General features: G+C 39.3%; 2 protein-coding genes across 3 annotated transcripts in view; both read right to left on the bottom strand.

Moving 5' to 3' along the window:
• mks1 (MKS transition zone complex subunit 1) overlaps positions 1-936 on the bottom strand; it is a 70,340-nt gene extending 69,404 nt beyond the window's left edge. The window contains exon 1 of the mRNA XM_060847906.1: positions 565-936. Coding sequence (XP_060703889.1) covers positions 565-638 — 74 coding nt within the window. The 5' untranslated portion in view covers positions 639-936. The remainder of the gene's footprint in view (positions 1-564) is intronic.
• Positions 937-4,663: 3,727 nt separating this feature from the next.
• Positions 4,664-22,318, bottom strand: part of LOC132830417 (B-cell CLL/lymphoma 7 protein family member B-like) — a 35,131-nt gene continuing 17,476 nt past the window's right edge. Inside the window, exons 4-7 of one of the 2 annotated variants that reach the window (XM_060848094.1) lie at positions 16,834-16,948; positions 14,447-14,617; positions 11,235-11,314; positions 4,664-9,632 (exon numbers count right to left, since the gene is read on the bottom strand). In XM_060848094.1, the coding sequence (XP_060704077.1) occupies positions 9,534-9,632; positions 11,235-11,314; positions 14,447-14,617; positions 16,834-16,948 (465 nt within the window). In that variant the 3' untranslated portion in view covers positions 4,664-9,533. The remainder of the gene's footprint in view (positions 9,633-11,234; positions 11,315-14,446; positions 14,618-16,833; positions 16,949-22,318) is intronic. The other variant, XM_060848095.1, reaches the window with a different exon arrangement.

The raw sequence follows: 22,318 nt of genomic DNA, 5'->3' as shown, positions 1-22,318 counted from the left end.
GGCCAGCACTTACTGTGTTTCCAGGATTGTCCAGAGGACAGTTAAGACTCGACCACATTGCAGTGGGTTTGTAGGGCAGACCAGTTACTGACAGCAGCTTAGGAACAGAAGGTCTTTCTTGAAACTGATGAGTTTTATCAACAATGGTTATATGGTCATTGTTAGGCTCTTAATTCAAGGCGTTTGTTTATTTCACCATCTGACAAGTTTTGAACCCAAGTTCCAAGGACGCCATCAGTATCTCCGAGTTAAAAGTCTAATAATAATACAACTTAGGACATCGCCTCTCCATACTGAAGCAACAAAAGTTTTATTCAATAAATGCAACAGCTGAATGCTCCACCCCACAATAATATCACCCACCATCACACTCTACACACTCCTCAAACATTAAACACGATCATTTCCTGACCTTATATTCTCCTCATTTACAACCAAATATTCATTACGGTGTTCACCTCACTCCTACACCCCCTCCCCCTCCCGCCCAAAGAACGTGTTATTCTCATTCTCTTCCACCCCAGAAGAAAGATAACCCGGGTTAATCTCCTCCTCGCCCCGTACCGGATGCGGAGATTCTTCACCGGGTCCCGGGTCCGGTAAACCGCTTCCACCCGCTCGTCGCCGCAAGACGCCATGGCCGCTGCCCCTGCGGTTTCCTTGGTGACGGAGTAGGCCTCACGCCTCGCGCCGGATCCTCCTGCAGCTCGTGCGGGAGCGCGGGCCTGCCTCAGCTCCGGCTGCAGCCCTGTGTCCGACCCGCCCGGCTCGGGCAGCAGCGGTGGCGGCTCTCACGTCTCTCGGTTATGAAGTGTCCAAACGTTGTAAATCCCTGATAAGTCAAGCTGACACTGCCAATAATATACCGCTGCAGACCGTCCTCCTGGTCAGGCACCGCAGCAACTTGCACACTCTCTCTCTCCAGAATTGTTCACTCTCTGTCGGTTGGCTCAGTCCCATCAACCAAATAAAATTATCAAATGAGATGCCCTTCCTCAAGGGACACGAGCAATAACCATCTAAATTACAGAGAAAAAAAGGAAAATTTAACAAACTAAGGGAGATTATTTTCTATACTGTCAATTCAATGTTCAAAATCAGAACTCACACCACACCAGGTTATAGTGCAATAAGTTTATTTGAAATCGCAAGTGTTCGGAGGGCAGCCCCTTCTTCAGGTGTCCTGTGAACTTATCCACTCCAGCACAACACGAGCATGGTGGCTCAGTGGTTAACACTACTGCCTCACAGCACCCAGGTTCAATTTTAGCCTGTTTGAATTGCACATTCTCTGTGTCTGCGTGGGTTTCCTCCAGGTGCTCTGGTTTCCTCCCACAGTCCAAAACATGTGCAGTCAGCATGAATTGCCCATAGTGTTAGGTGCATTAGTCAGAAGGAAATGGGTCTGGGTGGGTTACTCTTCGGAGGGTCGATGGGCCGAAGGGCCTATTTCCACACTGTAAGTAATCTAATCTAAACACCTACACGTGATGGCAGTCCAGTGTTCCTGCAGTACCCAGGAAAAGAAAATTCAAGTATAATCATGGATGTTGGGTTCTACGTGGTAGCAATCATAACATGTATAGAATCATAGTATTTACAGCCCAACCATTTTCAGAATTTATCTCAATCACAAGTGTCTTCCCACCTTACTTCATCTCACCCTGTCAGTTTGACATTCTATATCTGTATGTGAACATACATAACAGGGGTAGGACTGTTGAGCTGCACAGTCATTTACTAAGATCATGACTGATTGCAAGTTAACTCCACATGATTGCTTAAAAGGGGTCATTGAACTCTTATTAACTTTATTTACATCTCCACAGCTGCTGACTGACCTTCTGAGTATCTCCTGAATGTTGATTTTACTTTGATTAAAGAATTTTCTATAGAATTTCTTACTGATTTATTAGTTTGTCAGCCTCCCAAATCACGAAACAATGGCTTGCACTTTGGTAGTCAATTCTGTTAAACATCACTTACTGTGGGGCAGAAGTCCTACTCCTGCACAGCGGTCTCTGTTGCACTTGCTGCAGATAAAGGCAATGTGCTGTGGGATATGGTAGATTAATGTTACTTCTGCAATTCTCAACTATTAGCTAAAAGTGTATGCAAGAAAGAAATGGGACTGTAAGACAGACAGTTAAACTCAATATGCCTGTATAAACAGTAGGTCTAAACATATGCTTCCCACTTTTACAGAAACACAGGAACAAACCCCAATTAAAAGGGCTTAGTGATAAGATGCTGTGAAAAGGCAAGGATGTGCCCACAGCAGGATGAGGTCAAATGGCCTTGAGAACAGGAATGAGCATTTTCTTTCACAGACAAAACCGGATAAGACACAAGATAAGCAGGAGTAATGGGTACCGGTCTTAGGGAAGTGGAGGATGTAAACGGGGGGGAAAACAATGAAATAAGAAAAAAATATGTAGGAACCAAATTATATAAATATGGAGTATTTGTTGAATTCAGTGTGTTTTGTCCCTGTCTTGTGGACATCACACCCACTTGCAAGTGTGAAGTAAAGGGCGCTACTGATTCAGATCTTGTCTCGGACTGAAATTATTGCAGTGAGTGAGCTTTGTTTCTCACAGTGCTGAGACATTTCCCATTTCTTCCCTCCTCTTCTGTTAGCTCCTCAGAATAATCATTCTCCAGGGATCTCAACATTTAATGGCTGTTTCCTAATTGCCTGATTCAATGTTTCCTTATTTCATAGCTCATCTGTAGGTGTGTTGTAGTAAGTTTGCAGATGACACCAACATTGGAGGTGTAGTGAACAGTGAAGAAGGTTACCTCAGTGTACAATGGGATCTTGATCAGATGAGCCAATGGGCTGAGGAGTGACAGATGGAGTTTAATTTTAGATAAATTTGAGGTGCTGCATTTTGGAGTGGCATGAATAGTATAAACAAAGTCTTTGTCGGGGGGGGGGGGGGGAGGGGGAAAGAGAGGAAGAGATGTATGTGGAGAGCCAAAGCTACAGAGTGAGGGGAAAGATATAAATGGGACCCAAGGGGCAACTTTTTCACACAGAGGGTGGTGTATATATGGAATGAACTGCCAGAAGAATTAGTGGAGGCTGGTACAACTGCAGCATTTAAAAGGCATCTGGATAAGTATATGAATAGAAAGGGCCGAGATTAGGTTAGGATATTTGGTTGGCATGGACGATTGCACCAAAGGTCTGTTTCCGTGCCATACATCTCAATGACTCTAGATATAGACATCCAGTAGATTAGACCCAATGTCCAGCTTACCACACATGTAAATGTTTCTGGACAGATGATGACAAGTCACTGCAGATATTTTTTGAAAATTGTGTATGCTTTCACGAACGATGACCTCAAAGTTGGTGACTTTGTCTTCCCAAGATATGGTTGGCAAGGTATTCTCAGCATACGTAGTCCCTGTCTCACTGCTATACATGTAAACTTAGTAGATTTTCAGTTTGGTATCTTCAGGTTGCTGTTGATTTACAATATAAATATGAGTGGCTTTTTTTTAGATTAGATTACTTAGTGCGGAAACAGGCCCTTCTGCACAACAAGTCCACACCGACACTCCGAAGAGCAACCCACCCAGACCCATTCCCCTACGCCTAACACTACGGGCAATTTAGCATGGCCAATTCACCTAACCTGCACATTTTTTTTGGACCCGGAGGAAACCCACGCAGACACGGGGAGAATGTGCAAACTCCACACACAGTCGCCCAAGGTGGGAATTGAACCCAGGTCTCTGGCACTGTGAGGCAGCAGTGCTAACCACTGTGCCATCGTGCCGCCCCCTGTATTTATGGCCCTGTGTTTTGGACAATACCACAAGTGAAAATATCTACACCCTATTAAACTTCTTTAAAATCTTAGACCTCAATCCAATCACATCTGAAACTTCACTTTTTGAAAGAAAAGAACCCAAACTTGTTTAGTCTTCCATTATAGTTGTAACCTCTCAGCTCTGGTGGAATTCTTGTCAGATTTTCTTTTGCATCCCCTTCAGTAACTTTACATTGCTTTTGCAATATAGAAACCAGATATTTGCCCAGTACTTCAATATGTGGTCTAAGTTTCAATACATAGTATTATACTTGTATTGAAACTTAAGACCAAGTTATTAAATACAAAAATATAAGTTATGAACCCTAATGTTTTATTTGCATTTTTACAGCCTTGTTAACCAGCATTTTTTGATTTTCATGATTTGTGAATTTGTATCATATCGGCTTTTATTTTGCAAGGTAACTTACTTATTTCTCCTAACAAACCATACCACCTTACACCTATCAGTTGCCATTTACCCGCCCAATCCACAAGTTACTATTTTTTTTACATTTTATCAATTTAAACAAAATTTCCAATTTGGTGGTAAACATTTATGTAAATAATAAGTAGTAATGGTTACAAATTTCATTCTATTAACATTAACTTGTCAATCTGCTTCTTCAGCCCCTAACCTCAATTTCGTCACTTTAGTCCACTTTAGTCTTTTGAAATCTCATGTATATTGCACCGAACTGCTATCTGTATCTGTGTGAGGTGGCATATCACATTCCAAATCACAAGTATGAATTTACCAGGTATTATAATCACTTTGATTGATATTCTAAGTAAAATAGTGCACTTTTTAATGCATTGCAACACTTTATTTTCACAAGCATTTCAAATAGCAATCTAAATAGTCATTCAGATTTTACAATATGAAAGGCAACACTTAACCTTTGAGGTAAAAAAAGTATTTTTTGACATTATGGTTTGCATCTTTCGCAAATTTCTATCACTGAGGCACGCACCAGTGATTAATACATTGTTCCTGTCTCAGTATTCATGAACAGGAGACAGATTTTGAAGTCAATACACATTGAAGGCAATAGGAGAGGATCAGCACCTATTTTATGGTGCCTCAGTAAATATCAGAAAATAACTTTCAGTAAGTGCTTTATCCTAAACAGTGGAATATGCAAATGGCCATAATACACAAATACTTTAAAAATATACACATGTGCTTATACCGATTGCCAAGGCTAGTGCTTACCTTTTCAAAATTTTAAAAGAAAATTAAACATGAAAATACTTAAACCAAACATCTAACTGATAAACTATTCTTTAGAATTTGGACTGTGCAATAGAATCAAACTAGACATTTTGTAAAATTGAATGCTTTCTAGGTGATGTTTGTAAAGTCTGCAACTATAAATACAGTGTAGTCGAGGCACCATACCCCATCTGACAGTGTACATATACCTTTCAAATCATGTTTCTTTGGAATGTCCCACTGCTAAAGTATGGCAAATTACTAACATTTCTTTTTCACTGCCTGGACAAATTTATTTGAGGCAGAAAAAGCCAGAAGTAATTTTGCAATAAAGTTAACAATATTTTTCTTAAAATTATGAAAGGAACTTAATTACATTGTTGAATCATTTAAAACAGAGTTCTAGTGATTCACAAGTGAATTATTAACATTGGCTGCAATACAAATGGATGTATCATACACCAAGTACATGGATCTTCTTTAAGCAATGCTTATTGCATCTCTGATCCAATAATGATGAAGACTTTTTATACAGACATTTAGAATCCCTCATCAACATTTGTGTTGTCTGAGATTGGTTGGAAAAGTAGTTGAGTTACAGATCAGAATTATCAGCATTTAACTTAACAACATATGTTCCAGTACAACATCAAAAATGGACAGTCCATTACATCATAGGAAAATTAACTTACTATCATTCAAACCTTACTTTGAAATAAAATGTGAGCCTGTTTGAATGCCCCAGAATATTCTGGCTGGTTTCCATTCCATTGCACAAATACCATATATACAAAGCAAATTTTCCATGTAATATCCTCGATGAAAAATAAACTAACAAAAATGACAGTTACCTTCAAAAAGAGCAAGCTAAGTGGAATAGCAAAGAAAAATATTCAATGTACAAATTGATTAATCTATTTAGCTCTTTGTATTCAAAAATATAAACTCTTATGCATTTTTCTTCAGAAATTACAATCTTTTAATAGTTTCACATTGTTCTGGCTTCACTTCCATGAAAAGCAAAATCTATATCAACAAGATAGGTGTCTCCGTATTGTAATTAGGAAATCTCTGCTCTTCAGAAACTTTGAAAGAGATCCCAGTGGTTAAAACAGCCACTATATAAAGTAGCAAGAAGTAAAGTACACAATCTCCACTGGGCTGGGGAAGTGGTGGGATGGGGTCTGTGGATGAGATAAGGTAAGAGACCACACTGTAAACATACTTTCTTTTTCATATAAAATACATTTAACACATCTTAACATTTTCAAGATCTTAAAAAATGACAAAGCTATTCACTGGGGTATGTACTAAAGACTAGAATGTTAGGATTAAGTAGTAGTGAAGTGGAATACAGATCTAATACCCAAGGCCAAAATACTGACTCAGCCAAAACAAAGCTATAAAATATGCAACTGATATACTTCTAGAAAGAAGAAATTTGGGGTGCTTTCAACATGAATTGCTGGATGAAACAGGCACTGATGAATAAGCTATCCATTTCACATTTTACCTGACGTTCTTTTATATCAACTTCAATAAAAAGGTAGATCAAGCAGGTTTAAAATAGGTTGCCTATTTACTATAATCCGCTTTTCATATAGTGATAAATGTTTTAAACAGAGTTTTAAAAAAAAAATCACAACATCAGGTTACATTTGGAGGTAAGGGTTTTCAGAGCGCTGCTCCTTCGTCAGGTAGTTAGTGGAGCAGGATCATAGGACACAGAATTTACAGCAAAAGATCATGTGTCATACAACTGATGCAACATATTCAACAAATCTAGATTGCTGTTTGCTCAATACAATGCATCAGTTGTATGACACTATGATCTTTTGCTATATATATGTAGTATGTCCTATAATCCTGGTCCACTAGCTACCTGACAAAGAAGCAGCGCTCTGAAAGCTTGTACTTCCAAATCCACCTTTTGGACTCTGACCTGGTCTTGTATGATGTTTTAACTTTGTCCAGCTCAGTCCAACATCAGCACCTCCACATCATAACTAAACTGAGACAGTGAGTAGCTTTACATTTGGGTTGATCCATGAAAGAGGGGAAGAGTTACATTAATAAAAATAAAAATAAAAATGAGACAAGTAAGCAACAGAAGTTAAATACTGTATCTAACTAAAAAAAGCACTAGTACTGACACCTAAGCAACGTAGATCATGGGGCAGGGCCTGAATGGGTTTGGGTTGCATATGCAAGGCAGAAAGGAGATACTTTGGCAGGAGCACTATATATAGGTAGAAACATCCATTAAAAAGAACACTTTCCAAGTATAGTATGGATAAGAAGAAAAATATTAAACATTACTGTGAACTGTCTTTTTGCTGTGTAATTGTGGATTAATTTCCTGTATTCTTGTGCCAAAAAAGGCAATAAAAAATTGTATAGAAAAGCATTGAGAAACTGAAGGTAGACAATCGGTTTATAATAAAATCAGGAAATGAATACCCAATTTTTGAAAATTATTTTCCTTCCTGAAAAAGTGTTGATTGGCTCTTGCAGGATCAGAGATGGTCCACACAAACTGCAGACCCCTTGAGCCACGCTTCGATGAAATTCTTAATGTAAGCCAAATGGGGTTTCATAAAGTATTCATCTGTTGGTAATATTCCAGCTAACAATTAATATAGACAGTGATGTTTTAATAAACACTGAAATATTGTAACCTGATAACCAGTGTATTATACAAGGATCAAAATGCTTAAGGGCCTTCATATATTGTACTTATCCTTAAAATGGTTGGTTGATTAGTATTACCATTTACATTCCATTGCAGATGTTTAATCTGGGGTCACCTCCAGATAAGAAATGGTCTGATTTCAGTAAAATCAGCTGCAAGACAGTTGGCAATTTGATTCAGTAGATGAAGTAATAGAATGTGAATGGTTTGGTGTTTGGGTGGAGATTTTCTTCCTTCCTCCTCTCATCGTGCCAACTCCCAGGTGGGATACCGTTCCATATACAGCTATATACTCCCCTCTTTTGACAAAGTGGTTACTGTGTGAACCTGTGGAATCAGTGCCAATGGATGATTTAAATGTGGAGTGAAGTACAGTTAAATCCAATTCAGTTGTCAAGTCACTAACACTCACACCATTGTCACAATAAGCCTGGCTGCTTGTTGACTGAAAGCAAATAAACTAAAGAACCGAATCTATTTTCTATGCGTATATATAAATCATCTCTGAGCCACTATAGTGCTCTCCCCAGCGAAAAATGCAAGTCCTGGTTAAACAAGGTATAAAAAATTGATTCAGTATCACTGAAAATTAAGTGCATAATTTTCCACATATGTCAAAGATATAGCAACAGCTTACATTAACTTAAAAAGGAAACCTGTTCTTTCACAAGACTTCCCATTCTTTTTCACTGAAGCAAATTTATTAAATAATGAACTCCAGAAAATGCATTTTTCAATATACTTATGTGTTTATTTTTTGGATTATTTTATGAAGAAAGGTTGGATCTGTACTCAGAGGTTAAAAGAATGGGAGATGTTCTTATTGGAACGCATTATCCTGAGGAATGTATAGTATAGTTCCAGAATAAGGGACTGCCCTTTTAATATGAAGAATAATCTTTGGAAATCTCTACCCACCGCACTGTGGAGATTGAATCCTTGACTTTATTCAAGGTTGAGAAAGACAGAAGTTTGAACAATAAGGACTCAAGGGTTGAGAGGAAAAAGCAGAAAAGTGAAAGTGAGACCAAGATCAGATCATCCATGATCTTACTAAATGTCAAAGCCAACTTGAGGAGTCACATGGCTTACTCCTGTTCCTAGTTCTTATGTTGTACCAAATACTTCCATATAGCCATCCAACTTCAACAATTCCATTTTTTTAAACTGCACTCTACTGTGCTTTCCTTAGCTATAAATGATAAAGCGCAACTTTGTATCATAAGGAGGATTTCAGGATGAAGACTAAAAATTTTGGGGTAGAGACAAGAATCAATCTTAGCACAAATCTGTCATCAGTAAGCTCATTTAGCCTTGATTAAGATTGGAGGCACTTCAATGTCAAGGCACTTTCATATTGATGTTAGGGCTCCAAAAGAACAGTTCTGAAGTCTGTGCTCCTCCCTCTATACTGTAGCAGTGTGCAATCAATCCCTGTAGTGGGTCAATAAGAAGGAAACCCATGCGTTCTTACTTCCAATACGTAATTTGAAGATTGATGAAAACCAAATGTTAGACACAATTCAGAGGCAAGGAGAGCATATCCTTTATATTAGGTTATACTTTTGACACCATCAATATAAAAGTGTCTTCAACTAGGAAGACCCAATGGAGCCATGAACTATGCCCAACAAAAGGGACATCATCCTGCAATACAGAAACATTATAAATTCAGACTCCAAAGTCACAACCATCACAATTCATTAAAAGTAGAAAATAAATATCATTCTTCAAAGTCAGTCATATGTGTGATGGTCAAGTCAGATTGTACCATGGCAAAGAGCCAAATTGAGATTCTGGGTTAGCTCTCGGTTACTGGCTGGGTCACAGCATTCTGTCCAGTGCATACCCTCTTCAGTGGTGGTGCCCCTGAATATTCATCATCCTCCTCTTCCACAACCTGGTAACAAACCATAGAAAGAGTTGATCTGAAGAATCAAAAAGCACGTTAAAAGATTTGCTGTTAAAACTACAAAACTTTGGTTCAAATAAAAATTCACTGAAAACCAAGATCTGTATTAACATTTTGAATGGGTCCCTATGAAATAAAAACTGAAAAAAGATTAATCTTTCTATTGCTGAATATGACACTACATTTTTCCCATTAAAATTCTGTGATCCAGTGAGATTTTCAGCCTCCCACTTGAATATTGTCTTCATTGAATTCACCAAAGAATTTGCTTATTTTGATTCATCCAATACTTGAGCTTTATTGTTAAAAATTAGTTTAGTGGCAGTGGTACATAATAATTTAAAGACAGACAGACAGCCACAAAGACCATATCCACCTTGGAATCTGGAAATTATTAATACCACTTTTCAGTTCTATTTTGACAATACTTTTTAATACTCCTAAGATAATTAATTTGCTTAAAAAAACTCAAATACGATAAACTATAGCTCTATTCTCTGGATCAATATTGCCGATAGCATCACTTTCCAAATTTTTCTCCTGCTCTGCAACTCATTCATCCTACCTGTTGCACTGCTTTCTGTACCTATTAAAGTGGTTATTCTTGTGCAACACTAAAGACAGTGATTTTACAAGGTAGCGGACCATGGAAAACATCAGAGCAAGATTTTCCCCATCTGTCTCTCCGCAACAGAGTGGCACGTTGGCTCAGTGGTTAGCACTGCTGCCTCACAGCACCAGGTATCTGGGTTTGATTCCTGCCTCAGGTGACTGTCTGTGGAGTTTGCACGTTCTCCCCATGTCTGTGTGGGTTTCCTCCAGGTGCTCCAGATTCCTCCCACAATCCAAAGATGTGCAGGTCAGGTGAAATGGCCATGATAAGTTGTCCATAGCGTTAGGTGCATTAATCAGGAGTAAATATAGGGTAAGGGAATGGGTCTGGGTGGATTACTCTGGGAAGGTCGGTGTAGACTTGTTGGACCGCGGGGCTTGTTTCCACACTGTAGAGAATCTAATCTAATCTAATATTCATTTTACTGGAGACTACATGATTGGTGACTTATACCAATTTTCCTTTCCTAAATAAAAGAATCTGTAGCTTCACAATGTTCATAGCATTTACTTATTAGCCCAAATCCTAAAACTCACATTGATGAAATTCACCTTTTTTCCCATCCTCTACTATTATCCTGGTAAGCATTAAATGCGTTTGCATGTGTCATCTTAATTTGGAAACCATGGCCTTGCAGAAGGAGTCAAATTTTTGCACCAGTTTCACATGTGATTGATAAAAATGAATCACAGGGATAATTACACCAAAATGATAACGCACACCCACCCTAAGACTTGACTTTTGTTCATTTGTCTGTGTGCTTTTCCAAATTAAAATGTTGGGATCTGCACATTGTACATGTACATGTCCAAACTGATCTAAATAACCCAAGTAAAAGAAGTGCTATTTGAAAAGTTTAAATTTGGGGTTTGAAGCTTAACTCAAATGTGTGCTTCATTCTCACAAATACACTAAAACATATAGGAGCTTAGTCTTCCCCAAAAAGTAGGTGTACACACAATTGGTTCGTGGCTTACCTGAGGCTGCAAGGGAACCAGCTCTTCCTTTGTAAGCATTGGAGGGTCATCTCCTACTTCTGAGGAAGGAAGGGAAGGTTCTGTGAGAGAGAATTGAGAAATTACCATAATTTCTATCCAGACTAACCATAAATGTCCACTTGCTGAATAAGAGTCAGAAAAATGGTTGGGATCTTAGCAGGAGAAAAGAGAACTGTGAGAATCTGACTAAAATAACTTGGAAATTGAAAACCTGTTTGCACTTTATTCAAAGCATCAGGGAAATAGAACTATTTTATTAATGAATAAAATTATAAGTGAATTAGTGAGGAACAGAGCCATTATTTTCTGTCTTAAAAAGAGCTTGTTGATTTTAATGCTGAGGCCATACAGAGGACAATATGCAATGGCTTCAGGGTAACCAGCCAAGGGTCCCATTTTGAAAACCTATGCATTGACAATTGAACAGCTCTCTGACACTCACAGTTTAGGTAAATTCTGTTAGTTACCTGGTTGATCTCTGTTGGAGCAATTAGTATTAGTGTTCAGATTGACGATTGGGGTAAGCTACTCTGAGGAAGAGCTGCAGTACTGATTGACTGTCAGCTAGGGTGCAGATCAATGTTTCTGCAGGAAAGAGATGAAGGCTAAGTATTGAGTTTTACAATGTCACTATTACTGTGTACATAGAAACAATGGGACACTTTTTTTTCACCTCACTTGTAAGGAGGATGTTGTCTCTTGCTGCAATACAATTTCATCAATACCAAGTAGCCTTCCGTACCTCTCCAAGATCACTATTCTTCATGCGTAGCTCTAAGCATTCTTCATTAGTGTTAGCAAGCTGATCATCTTGAATGGTACCAGAGGTGACACAGGTGTGTGTTGTGAGGACAATTGGGGACATCAGTTGGAAAGTGAAATGATAAAATTTTGTGCTGTATTCATTTTAGTAGTATGAATAATATAGTAGAATATATTTTTAAGGGAATAAAACATTTAACTACAATGCTCTGGAACAATGGGCTGAGAAGTGACAGATGGAGTTTAATTCAGATAAATGCAAGGTACTGCATTTTGGGAAAGCAAATCTTAGCAGGACTTACACACTTAATGGTAAGGTCCTCGGGAGTGTTGCTGAACAAAGAGACCTTGGAGTGCAGGTTCATAGCTCCTTGAAAGTGGAGTCGCAGGTAGAGAGGATAGTGAAGGTGGCGTTTGGTATGCTTTCCTTTATTGGTAAGAGTATTGAGTACAGGAGTTGGGAGGTCATATTGCGGCTATACAAGACATTGGTTAGGCCACTGTTGGAATATTGCGTGCAATTCTGGTCTCCGTCCTATCTGAAAGATGTTGTGAAACTTGAAAGGGTTTAGAAAAGATTTACAAGGACGTTACCAGGGTTGGAGGATCTGAGCTACAGGGAGAGGCTAAACAGGCTGCGGCTGTTTTCCCTGTAGCATCGGAGGCTGAGAGGTGACCTTATAGAGGTGTACAAAATTATGAGGGGCATGGATACGATAAATAGACAGTCATTTTCCTGGGGTCGGGGAGTCCAGAACTAGAGGGCATAGGTTTAGGGTGAGAGGGGAAAGATATAAAAGAGACCTAAGGGGCAACTTTTTCATGCAGAAAGTGGTACGTGTATGGAATGAGCTGCCAGTGGATGTGGTGGAGACTGATACAATTACAACATTTAAGAGGCATTTGGATGAGTATATGAATAGGAAGGGTTTGGAGGGATATGGGCCAGGTGCTGGCAGGTGGGACTAGATTGGATTGGGATATCTGGTCAGCGTGGATGGTTTGGACCGAAGGGTCTGTTTCCATGCTGTACATCTTTATGACTCTATGACTTTGGTGTATTTGTGCAAAAGACAAAATTAGCAATTAGGACATCAAATGCATGCTGGTCTTCCTTTAAAGGGTATTACAGTACAAGAATAAGTTGTCTAGGGATGTTCTGTTTATCAACAATTGATCAATGTTGTGGAAACTTCAATGAGGGTGCATAATCTTTATGTCGAGAGTGTGACGTTAGAAAAGCGCAGCAGGTCAGGCAGTATCCGAGGAGCAGGAGAATCAATGTTTTGGGCATAAGCCCTTCATCAGGAATGAGGCTTGTCGGCCAGGGGGCTGAGAGATAAATGGGAGGGGGGTGGGTGACAGTAGCTGAGAATGTAATAGGTAGAGGACGGTGGAGGAGAAGGTGATAGGTTGGAGAGGAGGGTGGAGCAGGTAGATAGGAAAGGTGATGGACAGGTCAAGAGGGCAGTGCCAAGTTGGAGGTTTGGGACTGGGATAATGTAGGGAGAGGGGAAATGAGGAAACTGGTGAAATCCACATTGATCCCATGTGGTTGCAGGGTCCCAAGACGGAGGATGAGGCGTTATTCCTCCAGGCACCATGTGGTAAGGGTTTGGAATTGGAAGAGGCAGGACCTGCATGTCCCTGGAGGAGTGGGAGGGGGAGTTGAAGTCTTTAGTGGGATTAGTTGGTGCGGGTGTCCCAGAGATGTTCTCTTAAATGATCCATAAGTAGGCATCCAGTCTCCCCGATGTAGAGGAGACCATATCGGGCATAACAGATACAGTAGATGACATTGGTGGAGGTATGGGTAAATTTCTGTTGGATGTGGAAGGATCCCTTCAGATCTTGGACTTAGGTGAGGGGGGAGGTGTGTGCATAGGTTTTATACTTCCTGCTGTGGCAGGGGAAGGTGCCGGGAGTAGGGTGTGGGCTGGTGAGGTCAGGGATCTGACAAGGGAGCCGTGGAGACAACGGTGTCTCTGGAATGTTGATAGGGTTGGAAAGGGAAACATGTCCCTAGTGGTGGGGATAGACCATTTCATCTCCCTCCCACCCCACCCCCACCACCCACATTATCCCAGTCCCAAGCCTCTAACTTGTCACCACCCTCTTAACTTGTCCATCACCTTTGCCATCTAGCCACTTCATCCCATCACCTTCTCCCCCACCTTCATCTACCTATTGCATTCTCAGCTACGTTCACCCACTGCAACGCGCGCACCCCTGGGTTCTTGTTCACAATTATCTAAGTGGTCATTCTGGACCACACTTTAGTATTTTAAAGACAGCATGGCACCTCTGACAACTCAGTACACTCTGCAATCTGCTCTAAATGGTCATCCAATTAACTACTCAAGGATAGTTTTATATATTCACAATGATTGCACAGTAACAGCCAATATAGTTCCTGTTGCTCTCCATACCTTCCATGCTTTCCTGCCCAAGCATGGGAGGCTGAGAGTCATCTGCTTTAAAATCAGACAGAAGCGTTGGGCTGACAGGTTCACTTTGCTCCGGGCTGGGGCTTGAGTTTGTACTGCTGTCCACTTTTACCTGGTAGGCATCTGATAAGGAGCTCTGATTACTGGTCTCATCTAAAAGATCAAGACACACAATCATATTTTAATCAATCTGAAATGATCATTAGAAGGAAAAACATTTCCAAACATTTATGTACAATGTATGCCCATTAATGTCATAAAAAAACAATTTAATAAGATTTTCCCCTGAGTTCCTGTTCCTGCTTCCCTGGAGACACTGACTCCTGCAAGGTTTCGTGACCAAAGAAGCTTGGCTGTTCCCAGTGACCACTTTTCATGTATGAGTCAGGATAGTAAACACCTTCAGGTTGTTCCATAATATCTGACATCAAAGCCAAGCTAATCTCTGTTCTTTCTGATCTGAACATTTATCCACACTTAACTTAGTGACTGAAGGCTAAACATGGAGCTCACAAAGACCCTCAGATCAAATAAGTGGAATTAGGATTAAGCTGAGAAGTCGTCATCATATTTGCTAGTTTGCACTGCACATTTGAATGTTACTGTTATTAAATGGTGCCACTGTAGGAGTCTATCCATCTCTTCATTGAAGAAAGAGCTTGAGTCTGGTGATTACTGCATAAATTACAGGTATTTACTACTGGAAGTCCAAATAACAATGGGTGTTAACACAACCAATCTGAAACTGGCCTCACTTAGTGTCCTTTATTGCATTTTGTTCATTCAGGAATGATGAAGGGCTTTTGCCCAAAACATCAATTTTCCTGCTTCTCGGATGCTGCCTGACCAGCTATGCTTTTCCAGCACCACTCTACTCTAGACTCTGGTTTCCAGCATCTGCAGTCCTTGTTTTTACCTAGTTGATTTTAACCCTACTGCGAATCCTCTTGCAAGGATGCCTGCCTTAAAGAAGTTTTCCTCCTCTCTCTACAAGAATCCATAAGAATACTCCTGCCAAACGCTTATTTTTCATTAGTTCAAAACTTTGACCAAATACAGGTTTTAATTTTGACACCACTGATCCCACATAACTAGATACCGATCAAGAATTACATCTTGGACTGAGCATTTACTCACATTTTCTCATTGTGTTACTTTTTCAAAATAACAGTCAATTTACTAGTATTTACTTTGTAGTCAGCATAACAAAGATCATTGCACCACTTGCATTGGAGATTAAACATTTCATATTTTCTATTTTCTGTTATAAATCATGCACTTATTCCTCAGCTTCCCTCCTATGGTGGTGGTATGTCACTATCTACTCACAGCATTAGAGTTGCTGCAGCAACATGCATGTTGTATTCTGGAGCTATGGATAATGATGGTAGAGGCCCCAACATTCTTTCTATCACAAGGATGTCAGGAATCTCTCCCACTCTTACCATCTGCCATTGTGGTATGTTGGAGGAATTTGCAGGTTTCCAATCTGATTGCCTTCTTAGGATTTGCTAGATAAGGAGGGTGTAATTATAAGTGTGGGTTCATTCGTAACTCCTGGCTCAAGATAAGGATGCTGCTTCTTGCACCACAGATGCCCGAAGCCATTCCTTTAAATTAGTGTTGACATTTAGCTTCAGTGAAGTTTCACGATACTTTCACTCTATGAAATTTCAGAAAAACTATTCATATTTTTTTTCAAAATTTGGGCAATGTCTTTTCAATCATTTAATACTAAAGATGATGTTTTGCTGGTCACATGTAGGATTTGGAGATGATGAATTAAGGTTGTCACAAAGAGCATTTCTGACAGAAATGTTAATGTTCTTATAATAATTTGGTGATATTTAAGCTAACAACAAAATTATTGTTCTATTTTAATGTGGAATTGCACATGAAAATATCAAATGGTAAGATTTTGTTTCCACAGTTCATTATCATTCAGCATTAATGGTAAATTAGTGGGATTATTACTACGATACTGAACTAGATTAGCATCTCAAATTCCACTAGGCAAGTTAGGAAATTTAATAGCCAAAGATTTGGTAATATGTGGAATGACAATTAGAGAAAATATAGATTTGAAAAGTGTAACTAGCTTCAGGAAAAGGTCTGACCTACATGTGACTCCAGTCCTCTACTTCTAGTGTGATTCTTGAAGCCCTTTGAACTTATTTTACAAGCTACTTAATTGTAAACAAAAATTAAATAAACTTTTCAAGAGACCCACTTAGCATTACTTTCCCAGAACAACGATATCCAACTCTCCAACATTGCTCATAGCTGAAGAAAATGAATCAAATCAAATCGAACAGTGCGTGCAAAGATCATCTCAGAGCATCAAGTACTAACATTTTAAACATACTTACCATTCAGTTCCAGGAGGATGGGGGAAGAGCTGTTATCTGACACAGGCAGGAGCTGGAAGCCTTTGTCTCCCTTTGTACTTTTTGTTTCAAGACTGTTCTTCGATTTTGCTTTGTCCTAAGGAGTTAAGAAATAGGAGTAGACCAGTTGGTCCCTCGAGCCCACTATTTTACTATTCATTTGACGAAGTGGACAATCTCACATCTCCTTTTATCATAATCCAGCTGCCAAATTTTTGCCCACTCTACTTATATACCTTTGCAGACTTTTTGCATCCTCATCACAACGTTCTTTACTCAGTAGCAAATTTGATTATAACACAGGAGGTTTCCCTGTTTGGATTATTGATACAGATTGTATTTTGTCAAGGCTCTGATCTCTTCAGCACTTTTACCACAGCTTGTTACATCCTTAAAGAACTCCAATACATTTATTAGTCATGATTCCCTTAAACAAAACCATGTTGACTCTGTCAGACTGGACCCTTATTTTGTTTTAAGTGGAACAGAGAGGATGCATCAAAAGAAAGGAAACAGATTGCAGAGTAAAGCAAAACATTTTTTAAACTCATTCTTCATTCTTCCTTCCGTACAGAAATTGAACCTTGCACATTTTTCCACTAGAAATGTATTTGGAAGTAATTCCAGTTAACTTATTATTACATTCAGTCCACAGAAGACTGATGGAAGTAATTCCAATAAATACTTCACCCCTCTGCCTTGATCCACCTTTTGACCCTTCCACTTCCATCCCTGGTATACCTCTACTAAATATCAATAGAGCATACAGTCGGTTAATACCATATTATCCCAATGTGTAATTATCCCCACAGTAAAAAGAATTTTGAGTTGATGGCACATCATAATTACAACAGACTTTTCTTTACAAATGCGGTGCAAAGAGGCAGGGACAAACTAAATGAAACACTTAATTTCTGCACTGAAAACAAAATGCTGTAGATTACAGTGGGTCAGACAGCATCAATGGAGAAAAAGCAGGCCAACGTTTTGCGTCTAAATGACTCTTCATCAGAACCGACGTGAAATGTGAAGGGGGCAGCATTTATGTAATAGTTGAGTGGCGGGGGGTGGAAAAGTGCGCTTCGGAGAAAGGATGTTGATAGTTCAGATCAAGTAATCAGATGCTTAATCAATTAAAAGCTGTTTCTTCAATTGCTCTTTAATAAGACAAAGGTATCAAAGCAATGACAGTAACCTTCAGCCCTCATTTAACAACAGTAACTTACATTTATACAGCATTTTCCCAAGGCACTTGAGGAGTTTAATAAAAGGAAATTTTAAAAATTGTCGAACTAATGAATAAATTATCAGAAAAGGTGACTAAAAGCTCAGTCAAAGAAGTTTCAAGGAGTGTCCTAAAAGAGGTAGAAGAGGCAAAAAACTGGAGGGCTTTTAGGAAGAAATTCTGGCATTTGGGACCAAATGAGTTTTGATGTGGCTAAACCTGAAAAGACAGTTACTTGAAAGTGAGGCAGTGACAAATCAGTGGAAGGCATTCAACAAGAGATAGTGAGATTTCATGGCAAGAATTTCCATTAAAGATAAAGGGTGTGACAAACAAATTCAGAGAACCTTGCCTGTCATGGACCTTAAAGAAGAAGATAAAGAGAAAAATGAAAGCTAATTACTGATAATGAGGGCTTAATACAGGTACCGCGGGAAACCTATAAGTCGTAAAGTGTGAAATTAACAGGAAACTAGAAAAACAATTAAAACTCAAAATATTGTCGAGTAAAATCCAGGAAAAATATATTTTCTAAACCTATAAGAGAGATGGGATAATTATTGGGAAAGTTCTAAGGGATAGTATAAATCTTAATTTATCTTCAGAAAGGCAGTAGATTAAACAAAGACCATTGAAGGCAAGTATGCCATATGCCTTCCTGACCATTAGTAAGCATGGATTTCTTTTTGGAAAGTTGTGTCTTACTAAGATGATTGAATTTTTTGACAAGGTAATGAGGATAGTCATGGGATTAGTGTATTGAATGTGATACAGATGGATTTTAGTGAAGCTTTTGATAAGATCCCACATGTCAGACTGGCTACAGAAGTAAGATGCATGGAATTCAAGATGAAGTGACAAGCTGGAACCATTGTGAGTTATTCAGAGTTATTAAGGAAAGGATAATGATCAATGGAATTTTCAGACTAGAAGCCTGTTTCCAGTAGGCTCCCACTGGGTTCAGTACTGTATTCCTTGTTTTTGTACTTGTATCATTTATTTGGATTTGAATACAGGTGGTATAATGAAATTTGCAGATGATACAACTACATGGGCAATTGTATTAAAGAAGAAGAAAATTGCTGACTACAGGAGGATGTCAATGGACTAGTCAGCTTGAAAAAACACAATGGAAAACGGAGTTCAATTCAGAAAATGTTGGTTAATGCATTTGGAAAAGTTTAAAAGACAAGGGAACACACAATGACTAGTATAATACCAAGAGATCTAGAAGAACAGAATAAATATATGTCCACTGATCCCCAAAGCTGACCTGACAGATAATGACATAGTGTAGAAGGTATATGGCATTATTGCCTGAATAGCATATAAGATATAGAAAATAAAAGTAGGGAGATTATGCTAGATTTGTAGAAATGCAGATTGCGCCACAAATGACATACAGCATGCAGTTCTGGTTATGGCATGAGAAAAGCCACAAAGGATATTGTCAAATATATTGTCTAGACTGGAGAATTTTATGAGGAAAGACTGGATAGTTTGATCATTGGCTAGTCTCCTTGGAACAGTGGAAACTGAAGTGCATAAAATTATGATGAGTGCTCTAACTACCTTAATCCCTTGGTTGAAAGGGCAACACCAGAGTAGCATAGATTTAAAGATAATAAGTACGAGATGTAGAGAATATTCAAGGGGAAATGTTTTCGTACGGAGAATGGTGGGAAGTGAAACATATTGCTTGCAAGCAAGGTAGAGGCAGAAATGTTCAATGCATTTAAAAAGCATTGAGTTTAGCTCTTGAAGTACTGCAGTTACAAGGCTAGAGACCAAGAGTCAGAATGTGGAATAAGGCTGGAAAGCTCTCTGAGCTCCAGTGAAGACATAAAGGACCGAATATTCATTTCTCATGCTGTGAATTTTTAATGATATCGGTGGAACGGCTGAAGGCATGACTATTAATGGGGAGGTGAAATGAGTGGAATTTACACAAGAATAATGCAGTTTCTCCAAGCCTTGTTGGAGATAGAGAAAGATCTTGTTAATGAGATAGAGGGGTAAGGCTTGCAGTTAAAACTGGTGGCATATGGATGATGGTCTATGTTTGTGAAGAGGTTTAAAAATTAACTAGGTGGTTTTTCCAGAACCATAATATGTAAACCAGTAAGCACCTCCTGCAGTGTTGATGAAAGTTTGTTTATACTTTGGGATTTATGGCCAGAGAGAGGAAACATTAAGTCATTAGCTTATCATTGTCTGGAATAAGCAAGCTTTTTACAAGTTTATTTCAAATGCTTTTGGGCGAAGTTCAAAGGGGACTTGACTTAAGTCAGATACAAGTTGTCTCTCCTAGAAAACGGAGATGTTCAAGGCTTGCGTAAAGATTTGGAGCTCGGGTGTCAGTTGCCACAGTGGCAACTGCTCAGTGGCAGCACTATGGCTCAGAGGTTAGCACAGCTGCCTCACAGTGCCAGGAACCCAGGTTATACTTTAGCCTTGGGTGACTGTGTGGAGTTTGCACATTCTCCCCAGTGTCTGCATGGGTTTTCACCAGGTGCTCCAGTTTTCTTCCATTGTTCAAAGATGTACAGGTTAGATGGACTGGCCATGCCAAATTGCCTCATTGTGTCCATGGCTAGGTGGTTTAGCCCATGGTAAATGCGGAGTTATGGAGACAGGGTGAGGTGCTACATCTGGGTGGATGCTCTTCAGAGCATTAGTGCAGACTCAAATGGGCCAAATGGCCTTTTTCTGCACTGTATGGTTTCTATGATTCAGTGCAGTGAAGGAAATAATTTATCTCAGTGACACTGTAGTTTGTGAAAATTCCAGTTTAGGAATATTTGGTTAGGAACATGAACTGGCTATTCAAAGCTGAGCAAGTCCAAGATCTCAGCTGTAAATGTCAAAGGAAGAAGCAGTTAATTCAAACCTACAGGTCTGATACAGAATGGATATTTACCTGTTTGTTTTAGTGACTATGAAGTTTTGTGTTGGGGAGTAGATGGGATTTTGTTTCAGTATATGTTTTGATATTTTTCAAATTAAATGCAGATAGCTCGGTTTATTTTATTTTTATTTCTTTTGTACAATGAATAACTATTTTACTGTTAAATCTATGATTCGGGGTGCTTATGTCTGAGTAAAAGACCACCACATTAAATTAAATTAAAAATTCATCAAGCCAGTTTTCATTTTGGGATCTGACCTATCCAATAATAATATCACTTGGGATAACAGCACTCCTCAGATACTGAAGTTGTTCATATCCAGATAAGAAAGATCTGAACAACATCCAGACCTGGTCTAATAAGTGGAAAGCAATATTCAAGCCACACAATGACCAATGCCAATTCCACAAAATCTAAGCAGCTTGACATCATCCAGGACAAACTGCTTGCATGACTAGCACTCCAAGAATAACCTTCAACATTTACTCCCTTTACAACCACTGCAGCAGTGAATGACAGCTACAAGATTCATTGCTGCAACTCACCCAGACTACTTCAATCATACCTTTCAAACCTGCAATGTCTGTCATCTAAAAGGACAAGGGAGAACCACCATCTGCAAGCTCCCCTCCCAAGACACACACCAACCTGACTTGGAAATATATTGCTGTTCCTTCACTATTGAAAAGGTCCTGGAAGTCGCTTCTTAACTGCACTGTGCATGCACCCACAGCACATGGACTGTAGCATTTCAAGACGGTGCTTTACCACCATCCTTTGTCAAGTGGGCCAATGGACTAAGGAGTGGCAGATGAAGTTTAATTTAGATAAATACAAAGTGCTGCATTTTGGGAAAACAAATCTTAGCAGGACTTATACACTGAATGGTAAGGTCGTAGGTAGTGTTGCTGAACAAAGATCTGGGAGTTCAGGTTCATAGCTCCTTGAAAGTAAAGTCGCAAGTAGATAGGATAGTGAAGGCAGCGTTTGGTATGCTTTCCTTTATTGATAAGAGTATTGAGTATAGGAGTTGGGAGGTCATGTTGCGGCTGTACAGGATGTTGATTAGGCCACTTTTGGAATATTGCATTCAATTCTGGTCTGCTTCCTATTGGATGGATGTTGTGAAATTTGAAAGGATTCAGAAAAGATTTACAAGGATGTTGCCAGGGTTGGAGGATTTGAGCTACAGGGAGAGGCTGAATAGGCTGGTGCTGTTTCCCTGGAGCATAGAAGGCTGAGGGGCAACCTTACAGAGGTTTATAAAATCTCGAGGGACGTAGATAGGATAAATAGACAAAGTCTTTTCCCTGGGATGAGAGCGCCCAGAACT

This window comes from Hemiscyllium ocellatum, chromosome 31 (assembly GCF_020745735.1).
Source record: "Hemiscyllium ocellatum isolate sHemOce1 chromosome 31, sHemOce1.pat.X.cur, whole genome shotgun sequence".
Lineage (NCBI taxonomy): Eukaryota > Metazoa > Chordata > Chondrichthyes > Orectolobiformes > Hemiscylliidae > Hemiscyllium > Hemiscyllium ocellatum.
This window is presented reverse-complemented; position numbering and strand designations above follow the sequence as displayed.